The sequence below is a fragment of the Lutra lutra genome, chromosome 3, assembly GCF_902655055.1.
Source record: "Lutra lutra chromosome 3, mLutLut1.2, whole genome shotgun sequence".
Lineage (NCBI taxonomy): Eukaryota > Metazoa > Chordata > Mammalia > Carnivora > Mustelidae > Lutra > Lutra lutra.
This window is the reverse complement of record NC_062280.1, coordinates 50,316,234-50,334,722: the sequence shown is the minus strand read 5'-3', so window position 1 is coordinate 50,334,722 and position 18,489 is coordinate 50,316,234. Positions and strand designations below refer to the sequence as shown.

Here is an 18,489-nt window from a genome sequence, read left to right as displayed (position 1 = left end):
ATAAAATCTTTTTAAAAACAAAAACAAAAACAAGTTCAGCAGGGAAAAACTAGAAGCGCCTGAGTGGGTCCGTCGGTTAAGCATCCGGCTCTTGACTTCAGCTCAGGTCATGACCTCAGGATCCTATGTCAGGCTCCTCACTCGGCGGGCATTCTGCTAGAGACTCTCTTTCCCTCTCCCTCTGCCCCTTCCCCTCAAGCACTCTCTAAAATAAATAGGTAAATCCTTAAAGGAAAAGAAAAACTAGAAAGAACCCTAGTGTATTACTGGTAGGAATGTAAAACAGTGCACCCACTGTGGAAAACAGTTTGGAGGAATCTCTAAAAGTCAAGCACAGAACTACCATTATGACCCAGCAATTCCATTCTTCTTACACATATATCCGAAAGAATTAAAAGCAGAGAATCCAACAGATGTTTGTACATCAATGTTTACAGCAACATTATTCACAACAGCCGAAATGTAAAAACAAGCCATGCGTCTATCAACAAGTGAATAAACAAAAGTAAGTTACAGAGCGAAATATTATCCAGCCATAGGAATCAAATTTAGTTAAGTGCCTGCTACAACATGATTAAGACTTGAAAAAACTGTCTAGCATAATAAGCCATACACAGAAGGACAAACAGTGCATTTACGTGGGATGCCTAGAATTAGCAAATCCAGGGACAGCAGGTAAAACAGCAGTTACCAGGGGCTGGGGGTGGGGGAGCAGGAGGAGTTATTGTATAATATGTATAAAGTTGTTGGGAGAAGATGAAAAAGTTTCGGGTATAGATAGTGATGGTATTTATACAACTTGTATATGTATTTAATGGCACTGAACTGTACACTTACGAAAGTTAGGAGAAATATTATTTACCACAATAAAAAAAACACATCTCTTCCCCTCAAAAACAAACAAATAAAACCTCAAAACCTGGCTTAAAGACAGAACATATAGTCAATCCTAACAATCTGCCAAAATTCTATAAAGTCCACAGCAAACACTGTGTTAGCAAGTACTGAGCCACTGCTTGCTCCTAAGAAACATGTAGGGTTAGGTTCCTACAAAAACCTGTTCTGTCAAACAAACTCAACTTTGCTTCCTATTTATCTCCGGTTAAAGACACCATATGGATTAGTGATTCTCTAACACTGAACTCATACGCAACAGCACTGTTATTCATGCCTCACAGAGCTTATGTAATATATGTAATTTCTCCCTAGGGCCCATCACAGTCTTCCGATGCTTTGGAACCACAGACAATACTTTGGCACTAAGCATAGGGGTCATTGAAAACTAAATTCACTAAAAAAAAAAGCACAAGGGCGCCTGGGTGGCTCAGTGGGTTAAGCCGCTGCCTTCGGCTCAGGTCATGATCTCAGGGTCCTGGGATCGAGTCCCGCATCGGGCTCTCTGCTCAGCAGGGAGCCTGCTTCCCTTCCTCTCTCTCTGCCTGCCTCTCTGCCTACTTGTGATCTCTGTCTGTCAAATAAATAAATAAAATCTTTAAAAAAAAAAAAAAAAGCACAAAATGGGGGAAATGTGTCATTAAGTGGATTTATGAAAAGGACTTTTTTTCTTTTAATACTTTTATTAATGTGAGAGAGCATGCGAGAGAGAATCCACACGTGCAAAAGCAGGGGAAGGGGCAGAGTGAGACAGGTTCCTGGTTTAAGCAGGAAGCCCTTTATGGGGCTCACTCCCAGGACCCTGGGATTATAACCTGAGCCGAAGGCAGATGCTTAACCAACTGAGCCACCCAGACATCCTGAAAAGGACATCTGTTTAAAAAAGAACACTGAGGGGTGCCTGGGTGGCTCAGTCGGTTAAACGACTGCCTTTGGTTCAGGTCACGATCCCAGCCAGAGTCCTGGGATTGAGTCCCAACGCTGGGCTCCCTGTTCAGCAGGGGAGTCTGCTTCTCCCTTTCCCTCTGCCCTGCTCATGCACCTGCTCTCCTGCTGCACGCCCCCTGTCCCCCAGCAAGAACAACGAGTTCAAATAAAAAGGCAGGGCATTATCTTGCTCTACCTCAGCTGAGAATGTGCATACTGAGTGACTCAAATTTATGCCACTCTTTAGATTTACAATTGACTGAAAAGCAGCGGAAGTACTTACTGTGGGCTGGCAAACAAATTTTAGTGAACAGCTGAATCTACATATATGGTATGCACAAATAATGTAAAGTTAAGAAATGAAAGGGTTTCACAGGTATAAACTGTGAACTATTAACTGTAGACTTACCTTCCCAAGAAGTCTGACAAACAAAGGCCACAATTTTAACACATACGTCTCATTCTTACTCATAAACAACTTTTGGAGTTCTGAAAGTAATTTCTGCAAACAAAAGCAAAAATATTTACCAAAAACACTCTTGAGAAAACAAAATATGCAGTATCAGACTGTCTTAGTTGAAGTAACTTTTCCCAATGTTTTATTAGAAAAACTTTCATGTATATAGCACAGCTGAAAGTTTTACAGTGAAAGTCCAAATATAAGTATCATTAATATCGTACTATGCCTGTCTTATCACAAATCTGGCCATTATTCCATCTGTCAATTCAGCTTAATTTTTTTCTTCCAATATACTTTTCCCCGAAAACTTCAGTATGTGTATCATTAGAGTTCAAATGATAATGTTTTAGTTCTTCACTCTTAAAAATACATTAATAGGGGGCACCTTGGTGGCTCAGTGGGTTAAGTTTCTGCCTTCAGCTCAGGTCATGATCTCAGGGTCCTGGGATCAGGCCCCACATCGGGCTCTCTGCTTGGCAGGGAGCCTGCTTCCCTCTCTCTCTCTGCCTGCCTCTCTCCCTACTTGTGATTTCTCTGTCAAATAAATAAATAAAATCTTAAAAAAAATTAATAACTTCATGGCTAACAGCTGAGAACATTTTCAAATTTATAAAGAATTTTACATATGCTCTTTTTTTTAAAGATTTTATTTATTTATTTGACAGACAGAGATCACAAGTAGGCAGATGCGGGGCTCAATCCCACGACCCTGGGATCATGACCTGAGCTGAAGGCAAAGGCTTTAGCCCACTGAGCCACCCAGGCACCCCTTTACATATGCTCTTAAAAAATTAATAAACTTAACAAAAAAAACCTTGCAAAGACATTGGGGCTACTTTATTGGGCTCCAAACATTCCCATGAGGCCTCCTGAATTTTAAAAAAATAAACGAAATCCCAGGTTTTAAAATCTGGAAGGCTCCCTCACCTCACCTAGATTACTGAAGTTATCTCTGAACTAGCTTCCCTTCTTCTACTCAACTCCTCTAAAAGTCTATTCTCAACACAGGCATAGTGATCCCTTTAAAGCCCAAGTCAGTACACATAAACACTCCTAGACTCAAAACCTTCAAACAGGTTTTCAATATAAGCCAGAGGAAAACAAATGATTGCAACACTGCCAACTTCCTCTGTGATTGGGCCCTCTATTTCTCCTCTCCTAATCCTCTCATCCTCATTCATCTGAAATACTGCACATGCCAGTGTTCACTGAACACCAACAAACACAAAACCATCAGAGCAGGGCCTTTTGCTCTCATGGTTCCTCCTGCCTGGAATGAGTTTACTTCCTATCACCCAAGTTGCTAATTCCTGTACCTTTTCAAATTACTGTTTAAATACCCTATTCCTGGGGTGTCTGGGTGGCTCAGTGTTAAAGCCTCTGCCTTTGGCTCAGGTCATGATCTCAGGGTCCTGGGATCGAGCCCCATATCAGCCTCTCTGGTCAGCAGGGACCCTGCATCCCCCTCTCTCTCTTGACTACTCTTGACTTCTCTGCCTACTTGTGATCTGCCTGTCAAATAAATAAATAAAATATTTTTTAAAATAAATAAATAAATATCCTATTCTTTTTCCTTCCGTAACCATATCCTTCCTCTCCAATGGCACTCTCCATCTAGTCTCTACAGTTCTTCATAATGTTCTTCACTGAATATATTATATTCTCTATTGCCTCTCAGACCGACTAGACAAGAAGCTCCACAAGCTCCCTTTGTTCACTGCTACATTCAGTGTATAAAACAATACCCAGCATGTAAGTGCTCAATAAATATTTGTTATAAGAACAATGGTTGAAAAGACTAAAACCTGAGGCAAGTAATAACTTTAGGAAAATGTACACATTACACGCACTTATGTGCTTTAAATTTATATCTATTGATATTATCTTAAAATAACCCAAATAGCACTGAAATCAGTTAATGTTGTTCTTTTTCCAGAAATGCAATCCCTTTCTATCACTAAGGGCAATGGGGATGAAATAAAATGCCTAGATCCTACAAACACTAAATAAAACAGCTCCCTTCCTTAAAGTAGTACTATTGCCTACACTAACTTAAGCAATTACTTACGTTCTATTGAAAGTAGAACTTCCTAGATCACAATGCAATTATACCACTATGATTCCTGTGCTTGGGCCAGAAACTTACAATGCAGTATCCAAAAAATCCTTACACAAAACGATACTTACAGTAGTCATAAGCTGCTCTGTAATAGATGCTATTTCTTGTTGTTTCTGAAGCAACAATGGCATTCCCATCTCTAGAGCAGTTGCTCCCCGCAAATGTACCTTTTGAGCTGAATGAACCACTAAAGGTATAACCAGTTTTGCCCACCTAACTGACTCTTCTCCCATTTGAACTGGGGCTTGTTCAATTAGCCTGTAATAGAGAAATCAATGAAATTAGCTTGACCTCACCTTTTATGTCTAAACTACCAGGAAAATAAGCAGCATACAGAAACATGCCTAATACTGTCCATCTATTTTAGAATATATACATATATGCATACACGCAGATAAAACTTTTATTTATTGATTTGTAAGTTTCAATATTATTTTTATAAATTTTTAAAATAAGAATACACCATTTTGTCTTCAAATTAATATTTAAAGTATTGATTTTTTAAAAAGACAAGTAAATTCAACATTCTTTTAGAAGACAGCCAGTGAGGGCCACCTGGGTAGCTCAGTTGGTTAAGAATCTGCCTTCACCTCAGGTCATGATCCCAGGGTCCTGGGATCCAGCCCCGTATCACACAGGGCTCCCTGCTCAGTGGGGAGCCTGCTTCTCCCTCTACCCCTCCCCACCCCTGCTCCTGCTCGATTTCGAATAAATAAAATCTTAAAAAGGAAAAAAAAAAAAAAAAAAAAAGAAGAAGAAGAAGAAGAAAATAGCCAGAGAATTGTGATATAGTATAAGCATCATTCAGGACATCAGAACGCTAAGTAAAACAAATAGTTCAATTACAGAAAACTTTATAAGAATGAAAAACTAGGGTGGCTAAAAAAAAAACTGGGTGGCTCAGCTGGTTAAGCGACTGCCTTCAGGTCATGATCCTGGAGTCCCGTATCGGGTTCCCTGCTTAGCAGGGAGTCTGCTTCTCCCTCCGACACTCTCCCTTCTCATGCTCTCTCTCTCTCTCACTCTCTCTCAAGTAAGTAAATAAGATCTTAAAAAAAAAAAAAAAAAAAAAAAAAAAACTAGTAAGATAAACCACACAACACAGTCTGTGTGCCGTTAGCATGTCCCTGAAAGAACAGGGATGCACAAGAAGAAGGTAAAGCATTTTCCTGTTCTGCTGCTAGCTGCTGTTAATGCCTTCTTATATCCCCTAACCCTAACCCTACCTGGGAGCCTATTGTTATTATTATTATTATTACTTTTTAAACTCTTGCAAAAGCTTTAATGGAATTGACTTTAAAAATCAGAATCAAAAGAATAAATGAAACAAGATGGGATGAGAAGGGAGACAAACCATAAGTGACTCTTAATCTCACAAAACAAACTGAGGGTTGCTAGGGGGAGGGGTGTCGGGAGAGGAGGGTGGGGTTATGGACACTGGGGAGGGTATGTGCTATGGTGAGTGCTGTGAAGTGTGTAAAGCTGGCGATTCACAGACCTGTACCCCTGGGGATAAAAATACATTATATGTTTATTATAAATTTTTTAAAAATTAAATAACTAAAAAAAAAAAAAAAATCAGAATCAAGGGGCACCTGGGTGGCTCAGTGGGTTAAGCCTCTGCCTTTGGCTCAGGTCATGATCCCAGGGTCCTAGGACCAAGCCCATATCGGGCTCTCTGCTCAACAGGGAGCCTGCTTCCCCGACTCTCTCTCTGCCTGCCTCTCTGCCTACTTGTGATCCCTGTCAAATAAATAAATAAAATCTTAAAAAAAAAATCATTTTTGCAGCAGCAACATAACCAAGATTTTTACCTATGCTCTATACCCAACATGGGGCTTAGACTCATGACCCCAAGATCAAGAGCAGCATGCTCTACCAAGTAAACCAGCCAGGAACCCCAACCAAGACTTCATTTTTAAGACTCAGTAAAAATAAAGATAATAAATAAAGAAACGTAGTAACTTAAACATATCTACTTCCTTCTTTTTCCTGTTACCTTTTATCCTTGAGACTTTTATAAGACGTTTTGTTCTTTTAACTTCTAACTCATATTCTAGTCCCCAAAGTCCACTCCTTGAAGTAAATTCTAAATTTAATGAAATTATTCTTCCAAAACAGCAAATTCATACCTTATGATGACATTTAATGCTTCATAATCAACAACTGCAGAATGCATCTCTCCTTTATTAAATACTATTTCTAATGAATCAATTATACTGGATACCTAAAAGAACCAAATAAATACAAATAAGCCTCAATTTTTTAAGTGACATGTAGTTAAGAAAATGTATACAAAAACGATACTCACTACTTTGCCAATGACTTCAGCAGGAAATGTCTGCTTGGATATCACCCAAAGTGCCCTAGTACGTACATTTTTGTCTGGGCTTTTAACACTATCATTCAATTTTAAAAGCAGTTCTTGAGTATCTGTCTCTGAAAAACAAGCAGCCTTAATTATATGGAAGAGTTTGTATCCTTTAAAATCTCAAATACAGAAACAAAAAAATATATATATATTCCTATCAAAAAATTAAATGCGTATTCAGAGAAGAGGATCAGTGAACCAACGCTAGTATCAAATTTTTCCAAAACACAAAACTTAGGTTAGATGGGAAAGTATATTCAGAGAAAACAAACAGTATACTCAATTTGTGCAACTGAAAAAATTTCATAGGTATCATTAGTTTTAAACATATAAAACAATTTTTGGCAAGATGTTACGAATCCTACACCTCTGTTCTAAAATGAACTTCTATTTTAGATTAGGAACATCTGTATGTATAAAAAAGGGCATAAACTTTACCATCAGAAAAGAAGATAGTAATAACTTTCAGGCATCCTTATTCCCTGTCCCGAATTTCCCCCTTTCGAAAGATCACCTCCTAGGTTTCCATTAAAATGGCAAATTACAGAGTGGTAATTAAGATTACTTGAAAAATTAGCTGCTTTTGGATCCAAATTATCTCAATACCACTATGTAAAAGAACTTTTCAATTCAGCATGTTCCTTAGGGTATATGCTTGTTTTATACAATAAAACATCATCTAAATTATTACCTTTCAAAGCATATATGCTTTATAAAGGAGAAGGTTCAGTTTTTTATAATTACAATCACTTTAAAATAGGTTTATATTCTTTTAGAGCAAATCTGGTGGTATCAAAGTTAAAGCTATGTCTAGAAAAAAAGAGATCTTCTAAAAGATGATAACCAAAACACTAGTTCTTTCTCAAAAGTAAATCCTAAATTACTAAAGTTATGAAAATAATAGAGAAGTAACAGTACTTTTAACATATCAAACCATATTTATAAACTCTAAAAATATTTTTTCTGTGTCATAGTGGGTGCTGGATACTCCCAGACCAAGTACCAAAATATAAACTCTAAAAATACTACGTTACAATAAATTTAACTACCTGATAATCCTGAGGTAATTTTGGGATTATATAAGCAAAACCCCAAGGCCTGTAGAGCAGCACTACAGAGGTCTGAATTCTGACTGGAAATGTGCATCTACCAAAACAAAAAGTACATTTGTTATAAACAATTAAAATTACAAATTCTCAGAGAAATAGACCAGACAATAAAAATATTTTAATCCAATCAATCAACAAATGTTTGAGAATAAATAAAAAGGAATAAAACCAGGAAGCCATTTATATAGCTTGGCAAAGAAAGGAAGAGCACTAGAAAGAGATCACATAAAAAAGAATGTTTCTCTTAAAAGAACATCTCCACACAGCTGAAAGCAATAAAAGAGCCAACAAATGGAAAATGCTGAAGACACCTCCACAAAGGTAAGCAAAAGACTCAAAAACAAAAGCAGGCATCCTAGCTTTGGAGTGGAGTAACACCTCCCAGGCAGAGAGGGGTTGGAATGGAACATTTACGGATGATCTGAAGTGATAGGAGCTTTAAACATTAACTTAAAAGAAATCCCTACTTTGTAGATTGGAAAATTTGAATATCAATCTGGAATTTAAAGCCCAACCCATATTACATATGCATAGGCTATAAAACCCCAACTCTGTCAAAGGTAGTCTTACTATATTCCCCAACCCTACGTTTATTTGTAACTGTGTCTTTCTTGGTTCCATTTCCTATTTTAAAGTGATTTATCTTCAAATCCCCCCACTGCTCTGAATCAGATATCCAAGGAATCCTCAGGTATTTGCTGCTCCTGAGCAGGAAAAATAGGTATGTGAATAGACACTTCCCTGGGGCACCCCTTTTATAATTAAATACAAAAAAAAAAAAAAAAAAAAAACCCAAACCAAACACTGGAGCATAAGACATAGTATTATTATTATTATTATTATTTTATTTGACAGACAAGAGATCACAAGTAGGCAGAGAGGCAGGTGAAAGCAGGCTCCCTGCTGAGCAGACAGCCCGATGCGGGGCTTGATCCCAGGATGCTGAGATCATGACCTGAGCCACCCAGGCGCCCCGCCTGACATATTAAAACAATGAATTCAGACAACCACAGAAAGAGCATTACTAAGACTGAGAGCTACTACTGTATCTCCTGGAGAATAGCTAACTGTGATCAACATTTTTCTTATTAAATATATATTCCTGAAGTATTCCCTAACAGTGTTGTCTTCAAGAATATTGTGGGTGGGGCACGCGGGTGGCTCAATCCTTTAAGTGACTCTAGCTTTCAGCTCAGGGTCCTGGGATCTGAGTCCCAGTTCTCTCTCCCGTGCCCTCTTAAGCACTCTCTCAAATACATCAATCCTTGGGAAAAAATGCTGTGGGTTCTGGGGGTACTCAGTTAAGCGTCTGACTTAGGTCATGATCTCAGGAATCATGGTTAGGGAGTCTGGTTGAGAATCTATCCCTCTCCTTCTCCCCCACTCTGTCTCTCAAATAAAAAATAAAACCTTAAAACAACTATATAGAAACATGTTATATTTCACCTAACTTGGCTCCTATTCTAAAGGAATTCAATTATCCTTGTAGCGCTTAATAATTCACCTAGAAAGCTTCTGTTGACTTTCCTATCATTAACCGCCCACATACTTTCAAACAATTATTCAACAGGCATTTAAGTTACAAACTCTATTAAACAGTGCAAGCAACTGAGTTCCTGATCCTACATGTTCTTGAACACCAAATTTATGAAGATGCATGTTTTCATCATATCCAATATACTGCTGAGACGTGGAACACAATAGTGAAAAAAAAAACCAGGATATTACAATTAATACTGTCAAATACTATCAATAAGTCCTGAACTACTACACAAAAACTAAGTTCCTGCTTACACAAACAAAAAGCCCTACTGACTATAATAGGAATACTCATGGGTAGGCAGTACCTTAACTGCCTCAACATTTAACTGGAAATCATGCTAAAATGTACAATAAATGACAGAATATTCCTTTTTAAAAACACAAAACATGGTCCTAAAAATAAGAACTCTGGAGATGTAGTTCAACCTCTTCATTCTAATAGCAAGGAATTCAGAAACAAAGTGTTAAGGACAGTCACAAAGCCACTGCGTACTGAGGATAAGAAGAGAAGTCCGCAGTCTGATGTTACTATAATACCTCCCTACAAATAAGCAAAGAAGATAATCATAATAACGTTTTTTTAACCAGATAAGAGTGGCAAAAATTGATGGTGAGTGAAGGAGTTTAAAAAAAAAAAAAAAAATACTGCCAAAAAATAGACCAAAGACAAAATTATAGAATCATTTACTTTCAAATTACATTCCCAGAAAAAAACAAAAAACATGAAATAATTGCTGTTAACTGGTTTTAAATTAGAAGTACAGGTTTTGGAAGAGCGTAGGACTCTTGATCTCAGGGCGGTAAGTTGGAGCTCCACAATGAATGTAGAGATTACTTAAGAAAATAAAATCTTATGGGGCGCCTGGGTGGCTCAGTGGGTTAAGCCGCTGCCTTCGGCTCAGGTCATGATCTCAGGGTCCTGGGATCGAGTCCCATGTCGGGCTCTCTGCTCAGCAGGAAGCCTGCTTCCCTCTCTCTCTCTCTCTGCCTGCCTCTCCGTCTACTTGTGATCTCTCTCTGTCAAATAAATAAATAAAATCTTTAAAAAAAAAAAAAAAGAAAAAGAAAAGAAAATCTTAAAAAAATAAAAGTATAGGTTTTGTTTAACCTGGCGATGGGCAACATTACACAAGTTAAACCAATTTCTTCTACAAAGTGGGGATTCAAGAGTACCCTCACAGGCACACAGAGGATTAAGAGAGTACAGGTAAGGTAATTAAGAAAGTACTTGATACATATTAAACACTAACACAATACTATAATGATCCTGCTTGTATTCCATTTCAAAGTTTTTATGAGTCAGCTGGTAAAATTTTTTTTCCCCCTCAACAAAAAACCCATTCAATAAACAGATACATACTTTTAAAACTCTGAATAGCTGAGGAAGTTTTTTCTCAATTTCCATAATGACTTCTCTTCCATCTTCTCCAGTCATTCGACTTAAAAGTAGAAAGAACACAAACTTAGGCAAATGACACACAAAAGAAACTATAATTACCCCCTAAAATACCCCTTTTTATCCTCTTTCTGAAGTTTGTTAGAACTCTACCAAGCTGAGGAGCCCAGTGCTTAAAATACTTAATACCTGTAAATACATCATGCAATACACGGCCTGAATTTAATTCAAGAAGAACCCTTAAGAGTAACTTTTGCTCCACAGTGTACACATTTGGACCATATCAGCGTATAAAGAGGGAACACGAAAACCCAGTGCGAATTACAAATTCACTAAAAATTTATTAAACCTTTATCGTTTTGTACCAACTGCTACCCTTTCCTAGCTTTTCCACATAAGTAGATAACTCAGCAAAATGTGATTTGCAGATTAAAAAATACTGTGAGGCATTTAGTTAAAAATGAAACCCGGGTTGCTGTTCTCTATTAAGTAAACGATTCTGAGTTAACACACTATCCCAATACCTGGGCGGCTTACACTGAAAAGCATCCCGCCAGCATCCCCACTTCCAACCAAACTTTAAAAAAAAAAAAAAAAGGTCCTTCACCAGCCAGACACACGTGCGTGCTTCCTCATTCCATACCCACGCTCTGAGCTCTGCAGCAACACCGGGAACGTCACTTAGCACGCACCACCTCCCCCCACCTTGCCCGCGACCCGGCGTCCTCACAGCTGCCAGACCCCTAGAATACACAAACTCGCTTCTGCGTGCCCCACGGCAACTATCTTCTCCCCAAAACCCACCAGAGCGCTCACCCCCAACCCCGGCGGGCCTTACCTGGTCAGGGTCAGGTAAGCGTCGGTTTGCTCTCCATGGGGGGCGGAAGGGTCTTCCAAAGTCTCCAACAGCGGCGCCAGGGGGCTCTCAGCCGGGGCCGTCATGTCGGCCACCTTAAGGCACGGACCGGAAGAGAAGAAAACCCAATGACCGACGGAAAGAGCCCCGCGGCGGCCGGGTCCGAGCCCCTGCCCCAGACCCGCGCGCCCGTCCCCGGCCTCACAACCCCATCGCGTCCACATGCCCGGCCCCTGGCCCCCAAATCCAAGACCCTAACCTCCTCCTGAGCCTTGCAACACGCAGCGGGGCCCACGCTGCGCTCCGGCCCAGGCCCACTCCCGCCACCACTTTCCCGGGCAGCTTTCAACAGTGGGAGGAGACCCGCCGGGGGCGGGAGAAGCCCGGGGAGCGAGGCAACCAGCCGCGAGGGGGCGGAGGGTGCGCTAAACTGAGAGTTGCCAGGGCCCAGCACCGTGGCCCCGATACTTACCCCACGTACGAAGATCAGGGTTGCGTCCTCTCCGCGGCTACCCCGCGGCACTCCGACCGAGCCAGAACTCGACTTTCCCGGCTCGGGCTGTTTACTCTCGCGTGCGGCCCGCTCCCTCCCAGACCAAGATGGCGGCGGGGGCGGGCCCACGAGCGCGCGGGAGTAGGGCAGTCCTGGCGGGAGAGCCTCGAGCCAATCCAACAGGCAGAGGCGCGCCGAAGTCATCGATAGCCTCCCAGCGCATTTGGCGGCTTCGCCTAGCCCATCGGGGGCGTCTTATAGGTGGGGGTGTTTTGACCGAAATTTAACCCGCGAAGGACTTGAAATTCAAAATGTGAATGACTCGTCAAAGTTCACCAGACTAAATTTAGTGGTCTTCAGACTCTTTTCGAATTCCAAGCCCTGTGCTTCTTGAAATACTAGCAACAAGTTATTTAGCAAGAGATGACCGCACTGTAATGTTTGAGACTAGGGGCTGCATCTAGATGGGTGTAGATTCCAGCCCTAGCTCTGGGTGACTTCAGCAAATTAACCAACCTTTTTAGGCCTCGATTTCCTCCTTGGGAAAATAGGGATGATAATGGTAACTGCGTAAGGTGAAAGTGAAGTGAGAAAAGGTAGCAGAAGCCTTTGGTTTTCACATTTTAAGTGTACATAACAATGGCCTGGGGGTATTCATGATTAAACTATAGATTTCTGGGCCCTGCCCTTAGACATTGTGATTCAGTAGATTTAAGTAGCTCCCAGAGATCTGCATTCTTTTATTTAGGCCCCGGGTATTGAAGGGTGGGACTTGGCCAGGACTTCAGTCAGTGGAGAAAGAACTGTAAGCTCTTGATGAACAACTTTTTTTTTTTTAAGATTGTATTAATTAGAGAAAGAGAGCACAAGCAGGTGGAGGGGCAGAGGGAGAGGGAGAAGCAGACTCCCCACTGAGCAGGGAACTCCCCCTCCCACTTGGGGCTAGATCCTGGGACTCCAGGATCATGAGCTGAGCCAAAGGCAGATGCTTAACCAACTGAGCCACCCAGGTGCCCTTTGATGAAGAATTAATATGCTGCTCCCCTTTTCCGCAGCCTCTGAGCCCTGTCCATATCACACAGGATTGTATCAACTTGAAACCAGGAATCTAAGGCTTTGGCAGAAAGTGGTTTTTCCACTTTGTCCTCACAGGTTTCAGATCCCCCACCTCCCAAGCTTCCACGTAAGGAGTATAACCAGCAGCTTCAGAGGTCAGGGCCGCATTTACCCTTCTTTGCCCTGAGCCAAGTGTCTGCCAGACTAAGAACTCAGCACAATACATGTTTCTTAAGCAAAAAAAAAAAAAAAAAAAAGGAAGAGAAGAAAGGAGACATAAAGATCTTGTGAAACAAACTATGGACGTTAAAGAGTTTTAAAAAAGAGTGAAGAGTTGGATCTGGGTGAAGTGAAGGTAAAGAAAGGTTTTGAGTGCAGCCTGATAGAGAGTTCTATAAATGTCAGAGGGAAAGTGCTCATTTTGTGGGCTTTGCAAAGACAACATGGATATTTAAGAAAGTAAAGAAGTTTTGAGACGATAAATGGACAAGTTTGCAACATTAAGATCTCAGTATAGTAGAGATGTTGTATTGGAAAGTGAGAGAAGATCTTGAAACCATATTTTTTTTATAGTGGCTATGAGATGAGATTAGTAAAAAGGACACTGAGTTTGCCTTAAGACGGTACCTCTGCCCCTCTTTCTGCGCCTTCCGGCGCTATATTCTTCCAACACTTATCACTATCTGATATTTCATTATATATCTATTTTTTTATTGTCTGTCTCTCCCCATGGGAATGTAAATTCTTTAAGAATAGGGACTTTGTTTTATTCATGTTTTTCCTTGTATTTCATTTACAAAGAAGAGGTGGGGGGGGTCATGTTGCTTGTACCTCTTTCAAATGCATAGTCCTGTGATCTTCCTAAAATGTTTCATTGTAGTATTTTATAATTGCCACTCGGGGGACTGAAATCCTTCAGTGATTCCCATCAATCATGGGATGAATTTCAAAATTTTTGATATAACATGTAGGCCTATGATGATTGGGCACCTGCTAATCCTTCGTCTCCAGCCTTATCCCCATTTCAGTCAAATTTTGAAGAGTGGACCAGGATCTCTACTAACTCTTTGGTCTTTGAAGATCTCTGTTCTTGCGTTTAGAGCATTAATTGCCTTTTTCAAGTATGATAAGTAAGAGTAGATTAAAGTAACAGCTTTTCATTAAATCCTTCCTCTCTCTACTCTTTCCACAAGGAAAATTAAATGCTTCTACCTCCTTGCTGACATAGATCTTTATTTGGAAACCTGTTAAAATAAATATCTCATTAATTATTGTTGTTTAGTGTTTTTTTTTTAAGATTTTATTTTAAGTAATCTCTACACCCAGTGTGGACCTCAGACTCACAACCCTGAGATCAAGTATCCAATGCTCTACCAACTGAGCCAGCCAGATGCCCTGTTATCCTTTACTTACAAATGTCTGAGTGACAGGGTTGAGAGTTACTCTGAGGAGAATTAGTTCTCGCCTAATCTCAATCAGTGCCCCTCCCTCTTTTTTGGTATTTTCTCATCTAATGAGATTACAGAGTCAAGACAAATCCTCTTCCTCACCCAGACCTCTCTCCACACCCTTTCAGGAGATTGCTGTCCCCAAGCTTCTCTTTTATAGACATTCTGGAACTACTACCTTAGATCTTCTTTAGCTAGGCAATAAATTCAAGACAAATCCTCTTCCCTACACAGCCCCCTCTCTCCACACCCTTACAAAGAGATTGCTATCCCCAAACTACTCTTTTGTAGAAATTCTGAAGCTATTACCATAGATCTTCTTTTATTAGGCAATAAATTCACAGTACCCACCATTCAATAAGTACATTTTGTTGCTTTTTTTCATAAGTATATTTTGAATTAATTTTTTATGCATTAATTCATCCATCTTCATCTAATCATTCAACCAATACACAATTTCTGTCTTCTTTGCCTCTTCAAATCCTATGTATCTTTTTTTCCTCAGAACATCATGAAAAGCCTTGCACCTTCAATCCAGGATAGCTTCTAACTTCCCCATTTCTGTCTTTAACCACATCATTACTCAGCAAATATCAAGCCTATAATCTTGGGTGTCTCAATGACTCTTTTCTCCTATGTGCCCCCAGTAGTCCTAATGATTCCTTCTATTTAATAAGTGTTAGACCTGTCCACCTAATACCTACCTACGATCCCAATTTATGGCCTGAACATAATCATTTCAAGATTATAAAATCGCTTTTTAAACTGCTTTTTATTGAGTGCTAGATATCGCATATTCATTATCTCATTTATTCCTCACAGTGGTTCTAAGATGAAGAAGTACTTTTCCTGGATTTACAAATTCAGCCCTGAGTCAGGCTCTCTGCTCAGTAGGGATCCTGCCCCCCCCTCTGCCTGTCTCTCTGCCTACTTGTGATCTCTGTCAAATAAAAAAAATCTTAAAAAAAAGAGTAAAATAGAGAATTTTAATTTAGTCATATGTAACTCCTTAGCTAACATATTTAAGCTACATATATTCATGAACATTTAACAAGCTCTATCCTGCATAAAGCACTGGTGTAGTATGGTTTTCGTAACAGATTTATTCTTGAACATGGTAAAAATAATTCAATATAAAGAATCCTATGGAAGGGCACTAATTACATGACTGCAGTAGTAATTCATTTAGCAAAGTATCCATCTGTAATCCAAATTACTCGTGTTAATGCAGTACCCCAGCTCTGGAACCAAATAGATGAGGATTCAGATACGGGCTCTGCCCCTGTGTGACCTGAGATTTTCCAGAAAAATGTTTAACTCGGGACACCTGGGTTATTTATTTATTTATTTATTTGTGAGAAAGAGAGCACAAGCAGGTAGAGGGGCAGAGGGAGAGGGAGAAGCAGACTCCCTGCTGAGCAGGGATTCCACATGGGGCTCCATCCATCCCAGGACCCTGAGATCATGACCTGAGCTGAGGGCAGATCTAACCCACTGAGCCATCCAGGTGCCCTCCATAATCTGCATTTTTTTTTAAGATTTTATTTTATTGGGCGCCTAGGTGACCTAGTGGGTTAAGCCGCTGCCTTCGGCTCAGGTCATGATCTCAGGGTCCTGGGATCGAGTCCCGCATCGGGCTCTCTGCTCAGCAGGGAGCCTGCTTCCCTTCCTCTCTCTCTGCCTGCCTCTCTGCCTACTTGTGATCTCTGTCTGTCAAATAAATAAATAAAATCTTTAAAAAAAAAGATTTTATTTTATTTATTTGACAGGGAGAGAGAGATCACAAGTAGGCAGAGCAGCAGGCAGAGAGAGAGAGGAAAGCAGGCTCCCTGCTGAGCAGAGAACCCGATGCGATGCGGGGCTGGATCCCAGGACCCTAAGACCACGACCTGAGCTGAAGGCAGAGGCTTTAACCCACTAAGCCACCCAGGCGCCCCCATAATCTGCATTATAATAGGCACACTAACTGTGTCTTTTTAGCACCAAATTGGAGATTCCTACTGTGTACAAGCCACAAATTTTCCTTAACTTTTATAGAACAGCTCTTAACTATTAATTTTATTTGTAATTGGAAAATAAATATCTATTTTTAAAAGAACACACCTAAAAAATGAATAAGTAAAAATAAAATAAAATAAAGGAACCCAGCTATGTATAGCTGGAATCCTTTGCCTATATCTCAAAATATATTCATGCAGAGAAAACAAAAGTCTTTCATAAGCTCAAAAACTACAAAAATAATTGAAACTGACAGCCTTGAGGAGCCAAAAGAGAAAGTGACTCATTGTTAGGCTTCAGGCCTTTCTAGAGAAAGAACATAATCACAAATTTAGAAAATTAACCCAGTTTGAATTCATCACCAGAGCTGCTCATGGCAGGATTAAATGCTCTGTTTTTCTTGATCACTGGGTTATGGAAGTTTTTCTTAAACCGTCTATTCTGTTAAATTAATGTAACTGGAAATTTTAAATCCCCTAAATGTAGTATGTATAAAACAGAATTTTGACCTAAATTTGTAAGCTTGATTGTCTGCTTTCATATGATACTTGTGGAAATACAAATCAGTGCAATCGCTAGGAAGGACAATTTGCAGAATTTATCAAAATTTCAAATTCTCAAAGTTTTTATTGCTGAAATCCCATTTTTAGATTATTATCCTACAAGTGCGCTCATTCATGTGCAAAGTAAACTATGATGACTTTTGTTCATTTCAGAGTTGTTTGTAAAAAAAAAAAAAAAAGGCAAAACCAGAAATGACCAAAAGACATGCTAAATAGATTATGGTACATCTAGACTGTAAAATACTATATACTATATAGCTATGTACTAATATATAGTGATGTCCAAAATGTATTTAATGGAGAAAAGTTCCACTGAAAAGAGCCAGACATTCTTTGAGAAATAGCCAATTCTAGGGCTGGAGATGAAAAAATTATAAGAGCCTGTAACATCTTTTGGTATCAGAAAATAAACAAATGCTTAAAAAATCACATGAACATGTGAACACAGCTCCGCAAACAGCTTGAAGTGTTTCCCTGGCTGAGTCTGGAATAATAGATTATAAACAATGAAATGAAAAAGAATCTATGAGCCCCTAGTGATACTAAACAATATAAATAAATAAAAGTAAGGGAGGGAATGACAGAGTTAGGAAATCAGCATTTTGCAATCATGAGAGTAATAACTGATTCAGGCAATAATCATCAGTAAGTGCTAAAACCATTGAGCAAAAGTCTGATTGGGAACATAGCCTCGAAGTATCTCCCCTTAAAATACTTATCACACAGGGGTGCCTGGGTGCTCAGTCGCAGGTAAGCTTCCCACTCTTGGTTTTGGATCAGGCCAAAACTCAGATCATGTCATGATCTCATGGTGGTGAGATCCAGCCCTGCATCAGGCTCTGTGCTGAGTTGAGCATGGAGCCTGCTCCATGCTCTCCTCTCCCCCTGCTCCTCCCCTGCTCATGCACATGTGTGCTTTCTCTCTCAGTAAATAAATAAATAAATAGATAATAGATAAATAAAGAATTAAAATTTTTACAAAAAGGGGCGCCTGGGTGGCTCAGTGGTTTAAAGCCTCTGCCTTTGGCTCAGGTCATGATGCCGGGGTCCTGGGATCGAGCCCCGCGTTGGGCTCTCTGCTCCGCGGGGAGCCTGCTTCCTCCTCTCTCTCTCTGTGCCTGCCTCTCTGCCTACTTGTGATCTCTCTCTCTGTGTCAAATAAATAAAATCTTTAAAGAAGAAAAAAAAAATGTTAAAAACAAAACAAAAAAAATTTTTACAAAAAGATATACAGGGACGCCTGGGTGGCTCAGTGGG

General features: G+C 39.9%; 1 protein-coding gene across 5 annotated transcripts in view; it reads right to left on the bottom strand.

The window, feature by feature from the left end:
• The window catches only part of RIF1 (replication timing regulatory factor 1), a 60,219-nt gene extending 47,925 nt beyond the window's left edge, over nucleotides 1-12,294 (bottom strand). For 3 of the 5 annotated variants that reach the window (XM_047721706.1, XM_047721710.1, XM_047721709.1), the window contains exons 1-8: nucleotides 12,147-12,294; nucleotides 11,657-11,770; nucleotides 10,783-10,861; nucleotides 7,821-7,917; nucleotides 6,712-6,839; nucleotides 6,533-6,627; nucleotides 4,469-4,658; nucleotides 2,231-2,323 (exon numbers count right to left, since the gene is read on the bottom strand). In XM_047721706.1, the coding sequence (XP_047577662.1) occupies nucleotides 2,231-2,323; nucleotides 4,469-4,658; nucleotides 6,533-6,627; nucleotides 6,712-6,839; nucleotides 7,821-7,917; nucleotides 10,783-10,861; nucleotides 11,657-11,760 (786 nt within the window). In that variant the 5' untranslated portion in view covers nucleotides 11,761-11,770; nucleotides 12,147-12,294. Of the gene's footprint in view, nucleotides 1-2,230; nucleotides 2,324-4,468; nucleotides 4,659-6,532; nucleotides 6,628-6,711; nucleotides 6,840-7,820; nucleotides 7,918-10,782; nucleotides 10,862-11,656; nucleotides 11,771-11,932; nucleotides 12,035-12,142 lie in introns of those variants that run through there. The other 2 variants (XM_047721708.1, XM_047721707.1) reach the window with 2 other exon arrangements.
• Between the last annotated feature and the right edge of the window lie 6,195 nt (nucleotides 12,295-18,489).